Source organism: Lithobates pipiens, unplaced genomic scaffold (assembly GCF_037356315.1).
Source record: "Lithobates pipiens isolate NorthernLeopardFrog02 unplaced genomic scaffold, aLitPip1_a1.2 Scaffold_28, whole genome shotgun sequence".
Taxonomy (NCBI): domain Eukaryota; kingdom Metazoa; phylum Chordata; class Amphibia; order Anura; family Ranidae; genus Lithobates; species Lithobates pipiens.
In genome coordinates, this window is record NW_027507789.1 from 148800675 (window position 1) to 148822734 (window position 22060).

Genomic DNA, 22060 nt, shown 5'->3' on the forward strand with positions numbered 1-22060 from the left:
ACAAATCATATGTAAACATATGAGATCATCTCTCAGCGCCGCTCTCCCTCCTCACACAGACAGTGTGTGAGAGGGGAGAGATGAACGGCTGCAGCAGCCGTCAGTGCACAGAGAAAAAAAAAGTGTAAAACAAAAGTGCAATCCTCCCCCAGTGCCATCCTCCCCCAGTGCCATCCTCCCCCAGTGCAATCCTGCCCCAGTGCCATCCTGCCCCAGTGCCATCCTGCCCCAGTGCCATCCTGCCCCAGTGCCATCCACCCCAGTGCAATCCACCCCACCCCAGTGCCACCTGCCCCCAGTGCTATCTGTCCCTAGTGCCACCTGTTGTCAGTGCCATTTGTCCCAGTGCCATCTGTCATCAGTGCCACGTATAAGTGGCATCTGTCATCAGTGCCACGTGTCATTAGTGCCACATAGTGCCATCTGTCATCAGTGCCACGTATTAGTGCCATCTGTCATCAGTGCCACGTATCAGTGCCATTTGTCATCAGTGCCACCTGTCAGTGTCACGTGCCATCTGTTGTCAGTGTCACGTGTCATCAATGCCACTTATCAGTGCCATCTGTCATCAGTGTCACGCGTCATCGGTGCCACGTATTAGTGCCATCTGACATCGGTGGCACGTATTAGTGCCACGTATTAGTGCCAAGTGTCATCAGTGCCACGTATTAGTGCCACGTGTCATCAGTGCCACATATTAGTATCATCTGTCATCAGTGCCACATATTAGTGCCATCTGTCATCAGTGCCACGTGTCATCAGTGCCACATATAAGTGTCATCATTGCCACGTATCAGTGCCATCTGTCATCAGTGTCACGTGTCATTGTCCTGGTATTTCAAAAGTGTAATAAGTAGTCAACAAGTTAGATGTGTAATTTATGCTCCTAGAACACGTGATGGCGCTCCCTGCATGTTGGGCCTCTCTATGTGGCCAGGCTGTGAAAAAGTCACACACATGTGGTATTGTAATACTCAGGAGGAGTAGCAGAATTTTTTTGGGGGTGTCATTTGTGGTATACACATGCCATGTGAGAGAAATAACCTATTACAATGACAATTTTGTGGAGAAAAATAAAAAAAATGAAAAATCTTAATTTTGCAAAGAATTGTGGGAAAAAAATGACAACATCAAAAAGCTCACCATGCCTCTTACTAAATACCTTGGAATGTCTACTTTCCAAAAAGGGGTAATTTGGGGGGTATTTGTACTTTCCTGGCTTGTTGAGGTCACAAGAAGCGAGATAGGCCACCAGTACATCAAATGTGATCAATTTTGTGCGATTCGCACCACAGCTTGTAGACTCTCTAACTTTCACAAAGACCAAATAATATCCACTAATTCGGGTTATTTTTACCAAAGATATGTAGCAGTATAAATTGTGGGCAAAATTTATGAAGAAAAATTAATAATTTGCATAATTCTGTGACAGAAACAAAGAAATATGCGTTTTTTTTCATAATTTTCGGTCTTTTTTCATTTATAGCGCAAAAAATAAAAACCCCAGAGGTGATCAAATACCACCAAAAGAAAGCTCTATTTGTGGGAAAAAAAGGACACAAAATTCATTTGGGTACAGTGTTGCATGACTGAGTAATTGTCATTCAAAGTGTGAGAGCACCAAAAGCTGAAAATTGGTCTGGTCAGGAAGGGTGTTTAAGTGCCCAGTAAGCAAGTGGTTAAAATGCTGATGTTATCAAATTAAAGTGTATGCTGTGACCATTGAACTCCTTTAGACCCCTTTCACACCACACCGCCCATAGCGTGGGCGGTAAAACGCCGCTATTTTTAGCGGCGTTTTACCGCCGGATTTGCGGCGTATTTTGGTCGCTAGCGGGGCGCTTTTACCCCCCACTAGCGCCAGAGAAAGGGTTAAAACCGCCGGCAATATGCCGCAATAGCGGCGTTTTGCCGGTGGTATTACAGAACTGCCCCATTGATTTCAATGGGGAGCGGCGGTGGAGCAGCGGTAAACACACTGCTCCTTCACTGCTCCAAAGAAGCTGCTGGCAGGACTTTTCCCTGACGTCCTGCCAGCGCACCGCTGTAGTGTGAAAGCCCTCGGGTGCAGCTTCTTTAGGGCGGATTTCAGGCACTATTTCTAACGCTATAACGCCTGCAAAACACCCTGGTGTGGAAGGGGTCTTAAGGCCATCTAAGAATGGACAAGTTTGTTTGGATTTGGTATTGTCAACGGGGCATTATTAAAGAATTTGTTACCCCAACACATCATATTCCTGATATGTGGCCACTGTACCATGTACTTGTATGAGAAAGTACCCTGTTCTCTTTGTATTGCAGTGTGTACTCTCCTCCAATGATCAGACTTGTCCTGACACGCCCCTGCTGCACAGCCATTAGCTGGAAAGCTCGGTGTGCTGCTGCTTCTCCTCCCCCAGCTCTTATGCAGCTGAGAACAGAGGGAATGTGATCCTTTATAAAAAAAGGGGAAAAAAGGTATTGATAATGTTTTTTATATCTATACAAAAATGTTTTGTAATCACTTTCACCACTTCAGCCCCAGAAGGTTTTACCCCCTTTATGACGAGGCCATTTTTTGCAATACAGCACTGCGTTACTTTATCTTGCAGTTGTGCGGTTGTGTGACGCTGTACCCAAATAAAATGGAAGTCCTGTTTTTCGAACAAATAGAGCTTTCTTTTGGTGGTATTTGATCACCTCTGTGGTTTTTATTTTTTGCACTATAAACAAAAAAGGAGCAACAATTTTGAAAAAATATATATATATTTTACTTTCTGCTATAAAACATCCAATAAAAATTGTAATTTCTTCATCAGTTTAGTTCAATATGTATTCTGCTACATATTTTTGGGCAAAAAAAAATAAATCCCAATAAGCGTATATTTATTGGTTTGTGCAAAAGTTATAGCATCTACAAACTACGGGATCTTTTTTTTTTTGCTGGTAATGGTGGCAATCAGCGACTCATAGCTGGACTGGGACATTGCGTAGGACCAATTAGAGAGTTAGTGACACTTTTGATACTTTTTTGGGGACCTGAGACACTAATATAGTGATCAGTGCTAAAACATATGCACTGTCACTATACTAATGACACTGGCAGAGAATTGGTTAACATCAGGGGCCATCAAAGGGTTAACTAGGGAGTGATTACTAACTGTGTGGGAGGTGCTTGTACTGTGAGAAGACAGAGATACGTGTTCCTGCTTAGCAGAAACACAAGATCTCCATCTTCCTTACTAACAGAACGGTGATCTGCCTTGTTTAAATAGGCAGACTAGCGTTCTGCCTCTGTTGAGAACGTTTACAGCGGGTCGCCAGTGGCGCACGTGCACGCTGCAGGCCAGGTAGAGCAGAATCACGTACCTGATTTTGCGCAGAAGAGCCGCCGCCCTGCAGTAAATGTACATGGGGTGGTCAGCAAGAGGTTAAGGGGAAAATTGGTTTAGAACACTGCCAATGCTCATGCTAGAGGCGCGATGCACCTTCCGCAAAGAAATGGCCATATGTTTGCTACAAAACATACTGGCAGTGTGTTGCCCCTAATGCAGTCATATGAGCGATACCAAATCTGACAATCTTTCACCCTCAGGTGACCTTAGGGCTGCTGTTACACACCACGGGGGCCCCATACAGACAACCTGACACGGGGCCCCATACAGACAACCTGACACGGGGCCCCATACAGACAACCTGACACGGGGCCCCATACAGACAACCTGACACGGGGCCCCATACAGACAACCTGACACGGGACCCCATACAGACAACCTGACACGGGTCCTCATACAGACAACCTGACACGGGCCCCATATAGCCAATGTTTCAGTTATTAGTTAAGAGAAGAAGCCAGCTTTCAGCTGCTGCAGAGAGAGTCATGCAGGGGATCGGTTCCAGTAATCCACCCTCCCTACCCACATCCGATTCACCCTGCTGGCTCGGTTCCCGTACAGGAGGACTGGTGGACCCCCCTGGATGACCTTAAAGTGATATTAAACTCAAAATCAAAAATGTACTCTATTGCAGCTTACCAATCATTGTTGGTGTGGTGGCTGCATTCGTTTTCTGCCTCTGTTTTCACCTGGTGATCTGGCCACCTCCTGTATTACAGTGCCTACACTCTGGATGAAGGAGCACAGGGAAGACCTTTGAACAGCAGCAGTGTCAGTCTAGGGGGAGCAGAGTCCTAGATAAACTAGCAGATTTAGATACACTAACAAATTAAAGTCAAACTCCGGCTAATACTTTATAATCAGTTACAGCAAACTGCTTTTTTTTCATTTTGGATAAAGCTTTTACATAAATAAATAATTGTTGACCATTGTAAGCACCTCTGATTGTTTTAAATGGTTGGTCTCATCCCTAAACTGATACTTCTGCTGAAGAGTTTCTTTTTTTAATAAAACAACGGACTTGCTGTCTGGATCACCAGATGAAAATAGAAGAAAGAAAGCCTAAAAAGGAAAACGAATGCAGCCATCACACCTCAGAATAGGTAAGCTGCAATATAAGAAATGTTTGATTTTGGCTTTAATACCTCCTTAAAGAGGAAGTAAACCCCTTTAAACCACTTTGACCTACAGGTAAGCCTAGATTAAGGCTTACCTGTAGGTCCAAGCAATATCTCCTAAACCTATATGGTTTAGGAGATATTTGCCCGAAAATGGGCACCGCTGTCTACGGCGCATGCGCCGTAGACAGCGGCGCGCAGGCGCACTAAATGCGGCAAATCCAAGAATGGATTTGCCTAATTTGTCGACTCCCGTGCGCATGCGCGGGAGTGACGTCATCGCGGCTTCACCGAATGGCAGAGGCGGAGCTGCGAGACGCGACTCCCCTGCGCATGCGCGGGAGTGACGTAATCGCGGCTTCGCCGCTGTCATTGGTCGGAGCTGCGAGACACCACCAGCAAGATGGATGCGGCGGACTACAGGGATCAGCGGCGACTTCGCTGGCTCCTGTGTCAGGTAAGTGACACATAATGAGCTACTATGCGATGCACAGTAGTCCATTATGCTTTACCTTTGCAGGGAAAAAAAGAGGAAGTAAACCCATCAGGGTTTACTTCCTCTTTAATTACACCCCTATGCAGTTTTTTTAATTTTATTTAGACAGCTTTCTTCTGATATATGGGTCCCTCTTAGTTTTACCGCATAGATCACTAAGACCAACCATACATGGTTTGAATCTCGGACAGTTTCTGCTGAAATTCGAATTGTTAATGGGCAGGCTGAATGTACCAAGTTGATCGATCAATCAACTTGGGCACAACCAGCTTGCCGGATTCACTTACAATTATCGCTAGTGGCTGCTATAGCTGCTGGCGATAATCCCTTTCTTCTCCCAGCGGGGGGTTGCAGGAAAGAAATTTGCACCGTGTGTGGCCGGCCTAATACAAAAACGATTTATATTTAACATACAGGAGCTGAAGGGAAATTTGCATCACAGCAATAGCAAACGAGAAGTGGACACAATACCATACTACATAGAACATGGGTGAAGTAATAGATGGCGAAAAAGAAAGAGGAAGAAGAGAGGGGAAGATGAGACCAATAGAAAGCATCACATTAGTTTGTTCTTTAACCACTTCAGATCCGCGCTATTGCCAAATGACGGCATTAGCGCGGACCTACATTTCCGGGACTACGTCTATTGACGTCGTCCCGGTTACGTCAATAGACGCGCGCTCTGTGATCGGCGAGTCCGTGAGACTCGCCTGATCACCGATCCGTGTAAGGGGTCGATCCCGACCCCTTATCACGTGATCAGCTGTCAGCCAATGACAGCTGATCATGTGATAGAACGGAGCCGGTAATCGGCTATTATTCCTCCTCGCGCTGACAGCGCGAGGAGAGAAAAAAAAAGCCGATCACCGGCGGCCGTGATCGGGACATCAGTCCCGATCACGGCCATCAATACAAGGGACCACCTGCCACCTGCCTGTGCCCACCTGCCTCCCGCAGTGCCATCCTGAAGTAAAATAAAAGCAAAAGTAAGTGCCCCCCGTCAGTGCCCACAGTGCCACCCACAGTGCCACCCACAGTGCCACCCACAGTGCCACCCACAGTGCCACCCAATCTGCCTCAAAGGTGCTGCACCCCAGTGCCGCCCATCAGTGCCCAGCAGTGCCGCCCATCAGTGCCCAGCAGTGCCGCCCATCAGTGCCCAGCAGTGCCACCTATCAGAGCCACCTATCAGTGCCACCTATCAGTGCCAATCAGTCCCATCTATCTGTGGTACCTATCAGTGCCCATCCGTGCCACCCATCCGTGCCACTTATCCGTGCCACCCATCCGTGCCATCTTATCTGTGCCCATCTTTGCCCATCAGTGCCGCCTTATCTGTGCCCATCGGTGCCGCCTTATCTGTGCCTATTAGTGCCGCCTTAACTATGCCTATCAGTGCCCACCGGTGCAGCCTATCAGTGCCCACCAATGCAGCCCATCAGTGCCCACCAATGCAGCCCATCAGTGCCCACCAATGCAGCCTATCAGTGCCGCCTAATCAGCGCACTTCAATGAAGGAGAAAAATGACCCGTTTGCAAAATTTTATAACAAACTATTAAAACATGATTTTTTTTTTTGCATCTTTTTTTGTTTGTTTAGCAAAAAATAAAACTCCGAGCTGTAACTAAATACCACCAAAAGAAAGCTCTATTTGTGGGAAAAAAATGATAAAAATTTCATTTGGGTACAGTGTTGTATGACCGCGTAATTGTCACTCAAAGTGCATCAGCGCTGAAAGCTGAAAATTGGTCTGGGACTGAGGGGGGTTTAAGTGCCCAGTAAGCAAGTGGTTAACCACTTCAGCTCCGGAAGATTTACCCCTCTTCATGACCAGGCCACCTTTTCGATACTGCGCTACCTTAACTGACAATTTCGCAGTGATGCGACGATGTACCCAAATAAAATGTATGTCCTTTTTTACCCACACATAGAGATTTATTTTGGTGGTATTTGATCACCTCTGTTTTTTTATTTTTTGCACTATAAACAAAAAAAGAGTGACAATTTTGAATATATATATATAATTTATTTATTTATTTATTTTTTTCTGCTATAAAACACATCCAATAAAAAAAATGTAAAAAATCTAATTTCTTCATCAATTTAGGCCAATATGTATTCTGCTACATATTTTTGGTAAAAGAAAATCCCAATAAGCATATATTGATTGGTTTGCACAAAAGTTACAAACTATGGAATAGATTTACGGAATTCTTTTTATTTTTTTTTACTAGTAATGGCGGTGATCTGTGATTTTTAGTGGTATTACGACATTGCGACGGACAGATCGGAAACTTTTGACACAAAAATGGAACACCTTTTTGGGGACCAGTGACACCAATAAATTGATCAGTGCTAAAAAAATATGCACTGTCACTGTACGAATAGAAAATAAAGATTGCTGCGCTAATCAAAGATTATGACCAAAACAAAATATGTGATAATTATATAACAGTGATCAGTCTATAAAGAAATCCAAAATAAGTGAAATATCCTTTGCTTTCGTGTCACAAAGGTGTTGGGCGACTAAAATATGCACTGTTACTGTACTAATGACACTGGCAGGGAAGGGGTTAACATCAGGGTCGATCAAAGGGTTAAATGTGTCCCTAGCCGCTTGCCGACCAGCTGCCGTCATTATACATTTTTATAGCACTGATCACTGTATAAATGAAAATGGTCCCAAAAATGTGTCAAAAGTGTCTGATGTGTCCGCCATAATATCGTAGTCCCGATAAAAAAAAATAAAAAAAATCACTGATCGCCGTCATTAATAATAAAAAATAATAATAATTAAAATGCTATAAAACTATCCCCTATTTTGTAGACGCTATAACTTTTGTGCAAACCAATAAATATACACTTATTGTGATTTTTTTTTAAATGGGGATATTTATTATAGCAAATAGTACAAAAATATTGTGTTTTTTTTTTTTTCAAAATTGTCGCTCTTTTTTTTTGTTTATAGAGCAAAAAATAAAAACCGCAGAGGTGATCAAATACCACAAAAAGAAAGCTTTATTTGTGGGGAAAAAAGGATGTAAATTTTGTTTGGGTACAATGTCACACGACTGCGCAGCTCCGTGACAGTGCCTGCAGGACCTGCAGACTCGATCGCCATTGGGATACCCTCGGAGCTGAAGAACGGGGAGAGGCCAGTGTAAACAGCATCTCCCCATTCTGCCTAGTGACAGGACACTGATCGTCTGCTCCCTGTGATCGGGAGCAGCGATCATTGTCCACACCACACAAGCCCATCCCCCAGACAGTTAGAATCACTACCTAGGTCAAATGTAACCCCTCCCTGCCCCCTAGTGGCTAACCCCTTCACTGCCAGTGACATTTTTACAGTAATCAATGCAATTTTATAGCATTGATCGCTGTATTAATGCCAATGGTCCCATAAATGTGTCAAAATTGTTCGATGTGTCCACCAAAACGTCACAGTCACGATAAAATTCACTGATCGCCGCCATTATTAGTAAAAAAAAAAATATTAATAAAAATGCCATAAAACTGTCCCCTATTTTGTAGACGCTATAACTTTTGCACAAACCAATCAATAAACACTTATTGCGATTTTTTATTTTTTTTATTTTACCAAAAATATGTAGAAGAATATGTATCGGCCTAAACTGAGGAAAAAAAATGTTTTTTTATATATATTTTGGGGATATTTATAATAGCAAAAAGTAAAAAATAATGCTTTTTTTTCAAAATTGTCAGTCTTTTTTTTGTTTATAGCGCAAAAAAAAAAAAAAAACGCAGAGGTTATCAAATACCACCAAAAGAAAGCACTATTTTTGGACAGAAAAAGACGTAAATTTTGTTTGGGAGCCACGTCACACGACTGCGCAATTGTCAGTTAAAGCGACGCAGTGCTGAATCACAAAAAGTGCTCTGGTCAGGAAGGGGGTAAATTCTTCTGGGGCTGAAGTGGTTAACTGCAAAGGAACTCAAGTCGCAGCGACTTAGAAAACGCTTCCTGCACTATTTTGGGGGACTTGGATTGACTTGTGTATACTGATCACCATGTACACTGTGCTAGTCCTAGCACCACATCTACTGAAGTCCTCTATCCTCTGTCATTAAGATGAAGCAGGAATACAATGTATACTTGTATACTTACTGCCCCAGCTTTGTGGGGAAATCCAGTGCTGTGTGCCAAGTGATGGGTGTCCTCACCGCTGCCTGTGACCATATGGTGACCACTATACTCACTTCAATGGGGAACCTCTAACCAGGAAAAGTAGCTTCAGTTGGTGCAATAAAGGGAGGGTCTTCCTAAAGCTGGGTTTTCACATTTCAGCAAGTGATGTAAGCCTAGGCTTTTCTCACCAACATCAATGAAAATGTAATAACTTTTGGGTGGAGTTTTAAAGCAGTATTAAACCAAAACTGTATTATAGTGCACAGGGGCAGACTGACAACTCATGGGGCCCCCGGGCAATAGGAGAAGATTATGGGGCCCCCGGGCAATAGATTATGGGGGCACACAGTATATACACACAGAATACACCTAAACACACTAAAAAGGTACTGGAGAGGCGGGGCAGCTATAATCTTGGGATTTTTTTTAAAAACACAGATTTTTACATACTGTCCCTGGTTTTATTGAGGCTGGAAACCCAGATGGGGCACCTTAGTGGCATGGGGCCCTCGGTAAGTGCCCGAGTGCCCGAATGGTCAGTCCGCCCCTGATAGTGCAGTTTACCAATCCTTAGATGTGGTGGCTGTATTAGTTTTCCTTTTTTTTGTCTTTTTTCCTTCTGTTTTCACCTGGTGATCTGGCCAGTAACACCCCACCTCTATAGCGTACCTCCACTCTGAATGAATGCACACAGGAGGCACAGCAGGAAGCAGCATTGTAAGTCTGGGTGGAGGGGAATGTTAGTAGCACTAGTAGATTTAAATATACTAACAAACTGAAGCCAAACTCCAGCTAACACGTTATAAGCAGTTACAGCAAACTGTTTTTTTTTTTTTTTTTTCCTTTTGGGATAAAGGTTTTACATAAATAAGTAAAAGCTGATCATTGTAAGCACCCATGTCAGTGTTAGGCCCCTTCCACACGGGACGGATGCGTAATGATCCACCCCGTGATGACCCTCTTGCTGAGCGGGGATCGTTCTGCTTATCCCCGCTGAGCCGGCGGATGACAGGGCAGTCCCTGCCCACTGTGCAGGGACCGCCCTGTCAGCTCTCCTCTATGGGGGATCGGATGAACACGGACCGTCTGTTCGTGTTTATCGGATCCGCTCTGCAGACCGATAGAAAAATAGGATTTTCCTCCGTCTGCAGAATCGGACCACAGCGGGGACGGATGATATCGGGTGTATAGGGATGCATTTATGTACGTATTTCATGCGCAAACGTATGGATGAAATACGGAAATACTGTCCGTATGTGTGAAAGGGGCCTTAAATGGATTGGCTCATCCCTCTAATTGCTATATCTGCAACAGCTTGTTCTTTGAAAAAAAACAGACACCAGGTGAATATAAAGGGAAAGAATACCGATGATGGGGCACTAATCCTTCCAATTATACCAATGATACCGATGATGGGGCACTACTCCTTCCAATTATACCAATGATACCGATGATGGGGCACTACTCCTTCCACTTATACCAATGATAAAATGATGGGGCAATACTCCTTCCACTTATACCAATGATACAATGATGGGGCAATACTCCTTCCACTAATACCGATGATGGGGCACTACTCCTTCCACTAATACCGATGATACAGATGATGGGGCATTACTCTTCCCACTAATACCGATGATGGGGCATTACTCCTACCACTAATACTGATGATGGGGCACTACTCCTACCACTAATACCGATGATGGGGCACTACTCCTTCCACTAATACCAACGATACCGATGATGGGGCACTACTCTTTCCACTTATGCCAATGATACCGATGATGGGGCACTACTCCTTCCACTAATACCGATGATGGGGCACTACTCTTTCCACTAATACCGATGATGGGGCACTATTCCTTCCACTAATACCGATGATGGGGCACTACTCTTTCCACTTATGCCAATGATACCGATGATGGGGCACTACTCCTTCCACTAATACCGATGATGGGGCACTACTCTTTCCACTAATACCGATGATGGGGCACTACTCCTTCCACTAATATCGATGATGGGGCACTACTCCTTCCACTAATACCGATGATGGGACACTACTCCTTCCACTAATACCGATGATGGGGCACTACTCCTTCCACTAATACTGATGATGGGGCACTACTCCTTCCACTAATACTGATGATACCGATGATGGGGCACTACTCCTTCAACTAATACCGATGATACTGATGATGGGGCACTACTCCTTCCATTACTACCAATGATACCGATGATGGGGCACTACTTCTTCCACTAATTCCGATGATGGGGCACTACTCCTTCCAATAGTACCGATGATACCGATGATGGGTCACTACTCCTTCCACTAATACCGATGTTTCAGATGATGGGGCACTACTCCTTCCACTAATACCAATAATGGGGCACTACTCCTTCCATTAATACCAATGATCAGGCACTACTCCTTCCACTAATACCAATGATGGGACACTACTCCTTCCAATAATACAGATGATACCGATGATAGGGCACTACTCCTTCAACTAATACCGATGATGGGGCACTACTCCTTCCACTAATACCGATGATGGGACACTACTCCTTCCACTAATACCGATGATACTGATGATGGGGCACTACTCCTTCCACTAATACCAATGATGGGGCACTACTCCTTCCGCTAATAACGATGATGGGGCACTACTCCTTCCACTAATACTTTAGACAAGATAGCTAGGAAGGAGATACACTATATTGTCAAAATTACTGGGATGCCTGCCTTTATACACATGAACTTGGCTCCCAGTCTCTGCACTAATTCATCCTAAAGGTGTTTTATCAGATTGAGGTCAGCACTCTGTGCAGGCCAATCAATTAATTCCACCCCAAACTCACTCATCCATGTCTTTATGGACCTTGCTTTGTGCACTGGTCCAAATCATTTGGTGGAGGGGGATTATGGTGTGGGGTTGTCCTCTTAGTTCCTGTTAAGAGAACTCTTAAGACGTCAGCATACCAAGACATTTTGAACAATTTAATTCTCTCAACTTTGTGGGAACCATTTGGGGATGGCCTCTTCCTGTTCCAACATGACTGCGCACCAGTGCTCAAAGCAAGGTCTATAAAGACATGGATGAGCAAGTTTGGGGTGGTGGAACATGTCTAGCCTGCACAGAGTCCTGACCTCAACCCCATAGAACACCTATGGGATGAATTAGAGTGGAAACTGTGGGCCAGGCCTTCTCATCCAACATCAGCGCCTAGCCTCACAAATGCGCTTCTGGAAGAATGGTCAAACATTCCCATAGACACACTCCTAAACCTTGTGGAAAGCCTTCCCAGAAGAGTTGAAGCTGTTATAGCTGCAAAGGGTGGGCCAACTCAATATTGAACCCTACGGGCTAAGACTGGGATGTCATTAAAGTTCATGTACGTGTAAAGGCAGATGTCAACGTCACAATACTTTTGGCAATATAGTGTATACGTGATTTGACTCTTCTGGTTAGGGGGCATGCATGTGTTATAAGCAGCAGGAGCCTATCAGCAGGTACCACGGACTCCGCAGAGTGGCAGAACATAGATCTGCCAATGTAAACAAGGCGGATCGCCGTTCTGAAAGGAAGGGATGGATGAAATGTGTGTCCCTGGTAAAAGCACCCCCCACAGTTTAGTAAAATACATCTTAGGCACACAGTTAACCCGTTCCTTTACTCTATCCATAAAAAAAAAAAAAAGTTTTGCCTATAGTTCTATTATAACCCTCTGATCAACCCCTGATGTTAACCCCTTCCCAGCCAGTGTCATTAGTACAGTAAAAATGCATATTTTTTTAGCACCGTTTTAGTCACTGGTTCCCAAAAAGTGTTAGGGCCGGTTCACACAGGGGGCGATGCGAGGCGACAACGACTTGCCTCGCCGCGACCTGCCGCGACCTCAGCGGCGACTTGCAAATGACTTCTGTATAGAAGTCAATGCAAGTAGCCCCGAGGTCGCCCAAAAGTAGTACAGGAACCTTTTTTTTTTTTTTTTTTTTTTTTTTTTTTTTTTTTTTTTTTTTTTTTTTTTTTTTTTTTTTAGTTTTCAAAAAGCTTTATTGAAAATAAGAAATGAAGTACAGAGTAGGGCATGAAAGAAAACAAAATAATTAATTAGAGGAATACATACACAAGGGATTAGAGACATATCTCAGATAAGCTACAACAGCAATATACCGAAGTGCCAAGGGGCACAATATTTATAGAGGTGCTTATAGTTAAAGGTACATACCAGGTCCCCAATCCAGTTCCCTCTGTGCAAAGGGAGCTGAAGAGGGGAAGAGGGGGGAGGAAGAAGCGAGGAGAGGTAGAAGGAAGCAGGAAAGGTGAGTGGCAGCAAAGAAGTATGGTTAGAATAAGGTTAGTAAACATTGTTGTCTATCAGCGTGTCAATCACATCACAGTGGTTTCAGGTTATTCTAGAAGGGTGCAATTCGGTAAGGATACTGCAGAATGAAAGTTAGCACCGGTGAGGGAGAGTACAATTAAATCAGGTACAGGATTTAGCTCTAGGATCAGAGAGCCAGGGCTTCCAGTAGGTATGAAATTTACTCAGGGACATTTGCGATTTTGCAAACAGGTGTTCCATCAGCAGGTGTTCATTTAAGATAATAATGACATTGCTGATAGTGGGAACAACGGGTTGCTTCCATTGGCGGGCTACAGCTAGCCGAGCTGCTATAAGAATTTGTGTAACAATAGGTTGGAAGGATGGAGGCCAGGTCAAGATGTCAAGACCAAATAAGGCCATCTGCGGGGTGATGACACGCGACAAACCAGTTAAACCAGTAATAAAGTTGGTGACATCCGTCCAAAACACTTTGATGAAGGGACATCCCCACCAAATATGAAGTAAATGTCCGTCTGTATTACAATTTCTCCAACATTTGCTGGAGTGGGTAGGGAAAATGCGAGCGAGTTTTACAGGTGTATGATACCAATTGTAGAGGATCTTAAGGACAGTTTCTCGGTGGGATATATTCCTTGAATATTTGGTTATTAGGTGAATTGCTCGATACCAATCTGCTAATGGAAGATGAAAGTTTAATTTGGTCTCCCAATGGGAGATAGCCGGAGGGTTGGCGGGTTGAGACTGCTGGGTCAGGAGGGTATAAAAGCAGGAGATGCCTCGGATTTTGTTGGAGGGCGAGGAAAGAAGCTGTATGATGGACTTGGTTGAGATGCAACTGGACGTTGGTATGGAGGTGAGAATGTGGCGTACTCTCAGGTAAATGTAGAAGTCTTTGTGAGGGAGAGAGAATCTGCTTATTAGTTGTTGAAAGGAGAGGAGCTGGGAGGCCTGAAACAGGTCTCCTATAGTCCGAATACCATGCTGTATCCATCTTTGTAAAGGTAAATCCGGAGAGAGGAAGGAGATCGCTGCGAAGGGTAGCTGGAGAAGAGCATGGTGGTGGATTCCTCCTGCGGTTTGTAGCAGGGATTTCCAATTGGTCAGAGTTGCGTTCACAGTGGGTAGAGAGGATTTATCGGGGTGGTAGCCCAACCAAACAGCAGCTAGAAGATGTGAAGGCTCTTGTATAAGATCCGTTGCTTCAATGAGAGTCCAAGGTAGTAGTGAAGACATATTCCAGAGCCTCCTGGATTGATCGAGCAATGTTGCTTTATAGTACAGTTTAAGGTTAGGCACTCCCATGCCAGCAGTCTTTGTCGGTGTGTAGAGCGAGGAGGCTTTAACCCGTGGTTTGTGACCCGACCATATGAATTTGTTAATCAGTCGTTGTAAACTAGCTATGTCGGATTGAAGCATCGGTATCGGCAAAGTTCGGAACATATAAAGAATATGTGGTAATAGGAACATTTTAGTAAGAGCTATTCTACCTATCCATGAGGTCTGTACCTGTAGGAGCGAAGTAGAAAGGTTTTGTAGCTTCTGGGTGAGCCCAGCTAGGTTAGTACGCAATAGTAGAGAGGTAGAGGAGGTCAGCTGAATACCCAAGTAAGTCAGAGAGGAGTTGGTAGCCCAGGAAAACGGGGATATCGAGGAGATATTGAGTTTGAGCTGCGGGGATAGAGATATCCCTAGCATGGCAGATTTAGAGTGGTTTAGTTTATAAAGGGAAATAAGACTGAATTGTTGTAAAAGATCGCAGAGCGGGGGCAGAGAGCATAGGGGATCAGTGAGCCAAATGATAATGTCGTCGGCGTATAGCCCAATTTTGTGTGCAGTGGAACCTATCTGAAGACCGGCTATGCTCGGGTGTGTTCTGATAGCTTGTGCTAGTGGTTCAATGACCATCGCGAAAATGAGTGGGGAGAGGGGGCAGCCCTGACGAGTCCCATTTGTGATGGGGAATGGGGAAGACAATAGTCCCGATGTTAAAACTCTTGCACTTGGGGAGGAGTATAGGCCTAAAATGGCTTGCTTGAAGGATCCATGAATGCCGAATTTTTGTAGGACAAGGTCTAGATAGAGCCAGCTAACCCGATCGAATGCCTTCTCTGCATCAAGAGAGATCAGCAGAGAAGGCACTCGACGGTGCTCCGCCCAATGTATCATGTCTATGAACCTGCGGGTGCCATCGGAAGCTTGTCGTAGGGGAATAAAGCCCACCTGATCAGGGTGAATCAGGTTGGGGATAAATGATGCTAGACGGGAGGCTAATAATTTGGCATATAGTTTCGTGTCCGTGTTCAGGAGTGAGATGGGGCGATAATTTGCTGGATCATGGGAGGGTTTACCGGGCTTGTGGATGGTAGTTATAGTTGCTTCTAGTGATTCCGATGGGATCTGTCCGGTGGATAGGAAGCCATTGAAGGCATTACAGAGGTGGGATGAGATCTGATCCCTATAAGTTTTGTAGTATTCATTAATGAAACCATCTGGACCAGGGGCTTTATGCAAAGGAAGCTCGTTGATCGCTTTAAGAATTTCCAGTTGAGAAAATGGTTTGGCCAGATCGTCAAGTTGGGAGGGGGTTATCGTGGGAAGTTGTAAGGGGGCAAGGAATGTCTGGATCAATTGTGCTGAGGGCTGCGGAGTAGAAGTAGATTGAGAGAGGTTGTACAGTTTGGAGTAAAAGGTTCCGAATTCATTCGCAATGTCTTTGGGATTGGACAGTTTTTGGCCCTGCTGATTCAGTAGGAATGGGATTTTAGTTTGAGCTGCTTTTTTCTTGTACTGTTGTGCTAAATGTTTCCCCGCTCTGTTGCCTTGAGAGTACCAGGTTAAGCGAAGCCGTCTGAGATAGAAGTCGTGACTTCTTTGAAGGAGCGAACATAGTTCATTCCGCAGAGAGCTAAGTGTACCTGCATTAACCGTGGTAGGATGTTGTTTGTTTAATTTTTCAAGAGTCTGGATGCGTTGCAGTAGGGCATTGATCGCAAGTGATCTTTTTTTCTTTTCCTGGGCTCCCAACTTAAGGAAAATACCCCGAATGACCGCTTTGTGCGCGTTCCAAAGAGTGGCTGGATTGGAAACAGAGCCTTCATTAGAGGTAAAGTAAGAGGTTATTTCGGACCCAATCTGCTCCTTGATCTCTTTTACATTTAGTAATGCTGCGTTCAGACGCCAAATCGTGTGTCTAGAGGCAGGAGGCGACAGGGAAATGGAAATAGAGACTGGCGCATGGTCCGACCATGTGATAAGACCAATAGTTGCTTTGTCAATTTTTTGCAGCAGGATCTTAGAGACCAGGAACAGATCAATCCGAGAATAAGATCTCTGCGTGTGGGAATAGAAGGAGTAGTCCCTCTCCGTACCATGCAGACATCGCCAAGGGTCATAAAGATCTTCTTGGGAAACAAAGGTGGACAGCGCCATGGAGGATTTACGTTTTGGATTGGAGGAGTCCATGTGGTGATCTAAGATTTCATTGAAATCTCCACAGAGTACAATTTCATCTTTTGGGTAAGGTTGAAGCTTGAGGAGCAGTGTTTTAAGGAAAGCTTTCTGGTGAGTATTAGGTGCGTATACGTTAACAACAACCATTGGTTGGTCGTTGAATGTAGCCGACAGAATGATAAATCTGCCACCAGGATCCACTTCTACGTGCTTCAGGACAAAGGCCACCGAAGAGCGAATTGCAATCATCACCCCCCTTGTTTTAGTTTCAGCGCGGGCATGGAAATAATGGGGGAATAATCTGTGAGTGCACTTGGGGGAATTAGTCTCTGAGAAGTGGGTCTCCTGTACGCATAGGATATCCACTTTCTGATTTAGGGCTTCACGCCATAGGAGAGACCTTTTAAAGGGGCTATTGAGGCCCTTAGCATTAAGAGATACAATCGTGAGCGACATTGCAGAGGTGAGGCAAGGTTATATAGCGATGGTCTGCACAATATCAGAGGGGGACTGTCTCGAGAAACAAGGAGAAAATGGGAAGCCAAAGGTAATAGAAGGGAGAAAGGAAATAGGCGGGGGAGGGGCGAGTAGAGAGGGGGGGGGGGAAATAAACGTTGCACAGCTTAGTGTAATATACAGTAACAAATAGGCAGTGAGCTGAATCAGAGCGGGCAAAACGGGCCCGATCTGCGCCAGCAAAGTTAAAGCTATGAAAGCAAAGCAGTAATACAATGGCGTATCTTATGTAAGAGAATCAGGTAGAACTGCAAAATATGCCAAAAAAATAGAAACCAAGAATGTGCTTAGCACATCAACAATTGTGGAGCGTGGAAGGGACAAACATCTACTTCCACTCCTCCACACCATGACAAAAACTGTAAAACTTATTGTGAGGAAAAAACCATCTAAAAGAGTAAGAACATAAACACATAACAGAATGCTGCATGTTACAAGCAAGCATTTGCAGTTAGGCCGGAACGTGGGACTCCCTCAGATTAGCTATCTTTGAGGATGGCCGTACAGGTGAAGTGTGGGGAGGTGCCTGAGTTATCAGGCCCCAGTTGAGAAGCTGCTTGAGGCCCTCCTTAGGCGATAACATAGCAACTTGTTGATTGCGGTGAGAGACAATAAGCTTCACAGGGTATCCCCATTTGTAGGGAATTTTTTGTTCATTGAGAACAGAGGTGACTGAGGAGAAGGCCCTGCGGGCTTGGGAAGTAGTCGCCGAAATGTCATTGAATAGAGACACTCCATGGAAGGGGTCTGGAAGCGAGCGCAGGGCCCTTGCTGCTCTCATGATCTCCTCCTTGACATGAAAAAAATGTACCCTGGCCAGGATGTCTCTAGGGACAGAGTCTGGGAGGTGCTGCGGCTTGTGGATCCTGTGTGCTCTGTCTATAAGCATATCTTGTGTCGTCAGCGTAGGCACTAGTTTGCGGAACATTTGATGTAAATAAGGCACAATTTCTGATGCTGCAAGCGACTCAGATACCCCCCTGACTTTAATATTGTTTCTCCTCGAGCGGTCCTCAAGGTCCGCGATTTTAAGACGGAGCTGGGTGACCATGGCAGCTTGCTCATCCTGTATATTCACCATACAATTGTGAGCTTCAGTGGCTTCTGACAGATGTTGTTCTATGCGGTCAGTGCGGTGCTCTAGTGAGGTGACTTTTTCTTGCATATGGTTAAGAGAGATTTTTAAGTCTCTGTGCAGCTCAGTCTGTAAAGACAGCAGCATTGCTTTAAGTGAGTGTTCAGAGGCTGGATTGTCTGAGGTGGGGTACTCAGCAAGGGATTGTGCAGCTGGATTCTCAGAGCCTGTGGTACTACATGTCCCAGCGCCATGCTGCTTCTTATGAGGAGGCTGTTTGTCAGGGGAGAGTGAGGGAAACTCTGCTAGTCTCTTACCTCTGTCCCCAGGGGAGATGGAGTGCTCTGTGGTCTGATCCATCCCTTCATCCAGGGCCTGGAACGCTGGAGGCGCTTCCGCAGGGCAGCTATGAGGTCGCCTCAGGTTTCCTGGGTCCCGGTCGGCGCCATTTTGGGAGTCCTGCTGCGAAGGCCGCATGTAAAAATCGAGGAGTCTGCGGGGTCCCTTGAGCTTGCCCTTCTTCTTGGACATACTCCGGAGACTTTCCGGTAGTCGTCTGATCGAACAGCAATCCGTTCGGGCAGCGGGAGACGGCAGTATTCGCTGTAGTATGGTGTGGAGGAGCGGAGCCGAACGATCAAGCGGCCATCTCACTCAGCGGCCAGGCCACGCCCAGCAGTACAGGAACCTTTTTTCTGAGTCGGAGCGACTCGAGTCGCTCCTCTCAGAACGGTTCCATTGTACAGAACGGGGGCGACTTGTCAGATCGCGGCACGGCAAGTCGTGTCGCCTCGTGTCGCCCCCTGTGTGAACCGGCCCTTAGTATCCACGATATAGTCCGGCTATAAGCCACTGCCAGTACTAAATAAATAAAAAATAAATAAAAAAAAAAAGCAAATAAAAATAATGATAGATGTGATAACTTTTGCGCAAACCAATGAATATACGCTTATTAAGATATATTTTTTTTACCAGAAACATGTAGCAGAATACATATTCATTATATATATATTGTATATACATTGTAAAGCACTGTGTAAACTGTTGGCACTATATAAATCGTGTATAATAATAATAATATAATATTATTGGCCTAAATTTATGAAGAAATTCAATTTTTTACATCTTTTTCTTGGATACGTTTTATAGTAAATATCGTTTTTTCTTCACAATTGTCTGTTGTTTTTGTTTTGTTTTGTTTATAGCGCAAAACATTAACACCTGCAGAGGTGATCAAATACCACCAAAAGAAAGCTCTATTTGTGGGAAAAAATACATACTTTTATCTAGGTGAAGCGTCATTCAACTGTGCAATTGTCAGTTAAATTAACACAGTGCTGTATCGCAAAAAATGGCCTGGTCAGGAAGGGGGTATATCTTCCGGAGGTCAAGTGGTTAAGACAGCGCTCATTAACTAAAATGGGATTTCACATGTCACGCAACTTGAGGTCTCACAAGTTGGATCCCAAGTCACGGCAGTGTGAACTGATGCCGCGTACACCCGGTCAGTCGGACTTTCCGGCAGAAAAAGTCTGACGGAATCATTTCATTGGATATTCCGATCGTGTGTGGGCTTCAGCTGACTTTTTTTTCCCCCGAAAATTCTGATGGACCTACAAATAGAAAATGTTTTAAATCTTTCCAATGGAATCAATTCCTATCGGGAAAATCGTTCGTCTGTATGCTGTTCCGACAGACCAAAAACGACACAAGGGCAGCTATTGGCTACTGGCTATTGAACTTCCTTTTTCTAGTCCCGTCGTACGTGTTGTATGTCACCGCATTCTAAACAATCAGACTTTGGTGTGATCGTGTGTAGGCAAGTCCGTTTCAGTTGGAAAAACCATCAGAGTTTATACTGATGGAAAAAACGGTCTTGTTTACGCGGCATAAAAGTGGCACTAGATCAGGGATATGCAATTAGCGGACCTCCAGCTGTTGCAGAACTACAAGTCCCATAAGGCATAGCAGCACTCTGACAGCCACAAGCATGACACTCAGAGGGAGAGGCATGATGGGACTTATAGTTTTGCAGTAGCTGGAGGTCCACTAATTGCATATGCCTGTTCTAAAGCATCGCAGTTGGTAGAAGTAAAAAGGTAGAACTGGAACAATTTTAGAGCTGAAAAGTAAGCAAAGAGAACAGAAAAGGACTACATACCTCCAAGTCCTCATTTCCCGGAGGTGGCATGTCACCTTTCTTCTCAGTAGGGTCCATAGTGTCTCAAGAATTGTCCTACAGGCCTGTCACTTTACAGATGCTTCCTTAGTACATTGCTGACTTTACTTTCCACCCTACTTTCCACCCTACTTTCCATTATCTTCATGACATTACTCATCACTGCTATCTTAGCATCACACCTCGGAATTTCTAGCCAATAGAATAATTTGCTGTCCTTCAGCTGTTTGATTTGTTCCGTGCTCACCAACTACTTGTACCTCTGAGATTACATACTAAAATGACAGCCAAGTTACTGGCAGCTCACATGGTCCGCTCCTCTCAGATGTCTCTCATCTTTTACAGTTTCACAGAGGAAACCACAAATTTATCTGCTGTGAGGAAGTGAGCCAGTGTAGGAGGTTCAGGGCTTGTATATAGATAGTGGGGGAAGGTCCCTCTAATGGTTTAACCCCTGATGGTCAACCCATGGGAATTATATAAAAGCCACTGGCCATTTTATTATATAAAAATGATTACGTTCCAAATATAACTTCAACAATGAGACTGCAGAGGTTTAAAGCTGAACTCCGGGCAAAAAATAATTTAACCAGTTGCCGAACGTAAAGCTTATATATACTGTGGCAAGGTGGCTCTGCTGTGCAAGATCACGTACCTAGTACGTGATTCGACACTGCCGGGTAGGGGGCATGCATGCGCGACACTGGCGTCCCATCACCCCTGCTGTGATATATATATATATATATATATATATATATATATATATATATATATATATTCCACTGCATCCAGTTTAGCTATATCTGACTGCAGGCCATTCCTGGTGTACTTTTTTTAATATAATTCAGGCAGGCAGGTTATTCAGTTAGCTGCAGTGAAATATATATATATATATATATATATATATATATATATATATATTGCACCCAGTGTAGCCAAGCCTATTTCTGACTGCAGGCCATTCCTGGTGTACTTTTTCGAATATATACTTCAGGCGGTGTGCACAGTACACAGTACCGTGCACCCATAGTGCAGTTGCTACTACTTTTCTGGTTGGGTACAGAATACAGTACACCCATAGTTGTTATTACACTTCTGTTGGTGTACACAGTACCATGCACCCATAGTGCAGTTGCTACTACTTTTCTGGTGGTGTACACAGTACACAATACATACAGTACACCCATAGTTGCTATTAGACTTCTGGTGGTGTACACAATACCGCGCACACTTAGTGAAGTTGCTACTACTTTTCTGGTGGTGTACACAGTACTCTATACATACAGTGCACCCATAGTTGCTATTAGACTTCTGGTGATGTACACAATACCGTTTACCCCTAGTGCAGTTG

The 22060-nt window shown here is 44.5% G+C and overlaps 1 protein-coding gene across 2 annotated transcripts in view; it reads right to left on the minus strand.

Moving 5' to 3' along the window:
* The window catches only part of UNC13D (unc-13 homolog D), a 297875-nt gene that overhangs the window by 223097 nt on the left and 52718 nt on the right, over window positions 1–22060 (minus strand). Inside the window, exon 1 of one of the 2 annotated variants that reach the window (XM_077459687.1) lies at window positions 20692–21054. The exons of the other annotated variant lie outside the window; for it this stretch is intronic. Coding sequence (XP_077315813.1) covers window positions 20692–20748 — 57 coding nt within the window. The 5' untranslated portion in view covers window positions 20749–21054. Of the gene's footprint in view, window positions 1–20691; window positions 21055–22060 lie in introns of those variants that run through there. 2 annotated transcript variants of the gene reach the window in all.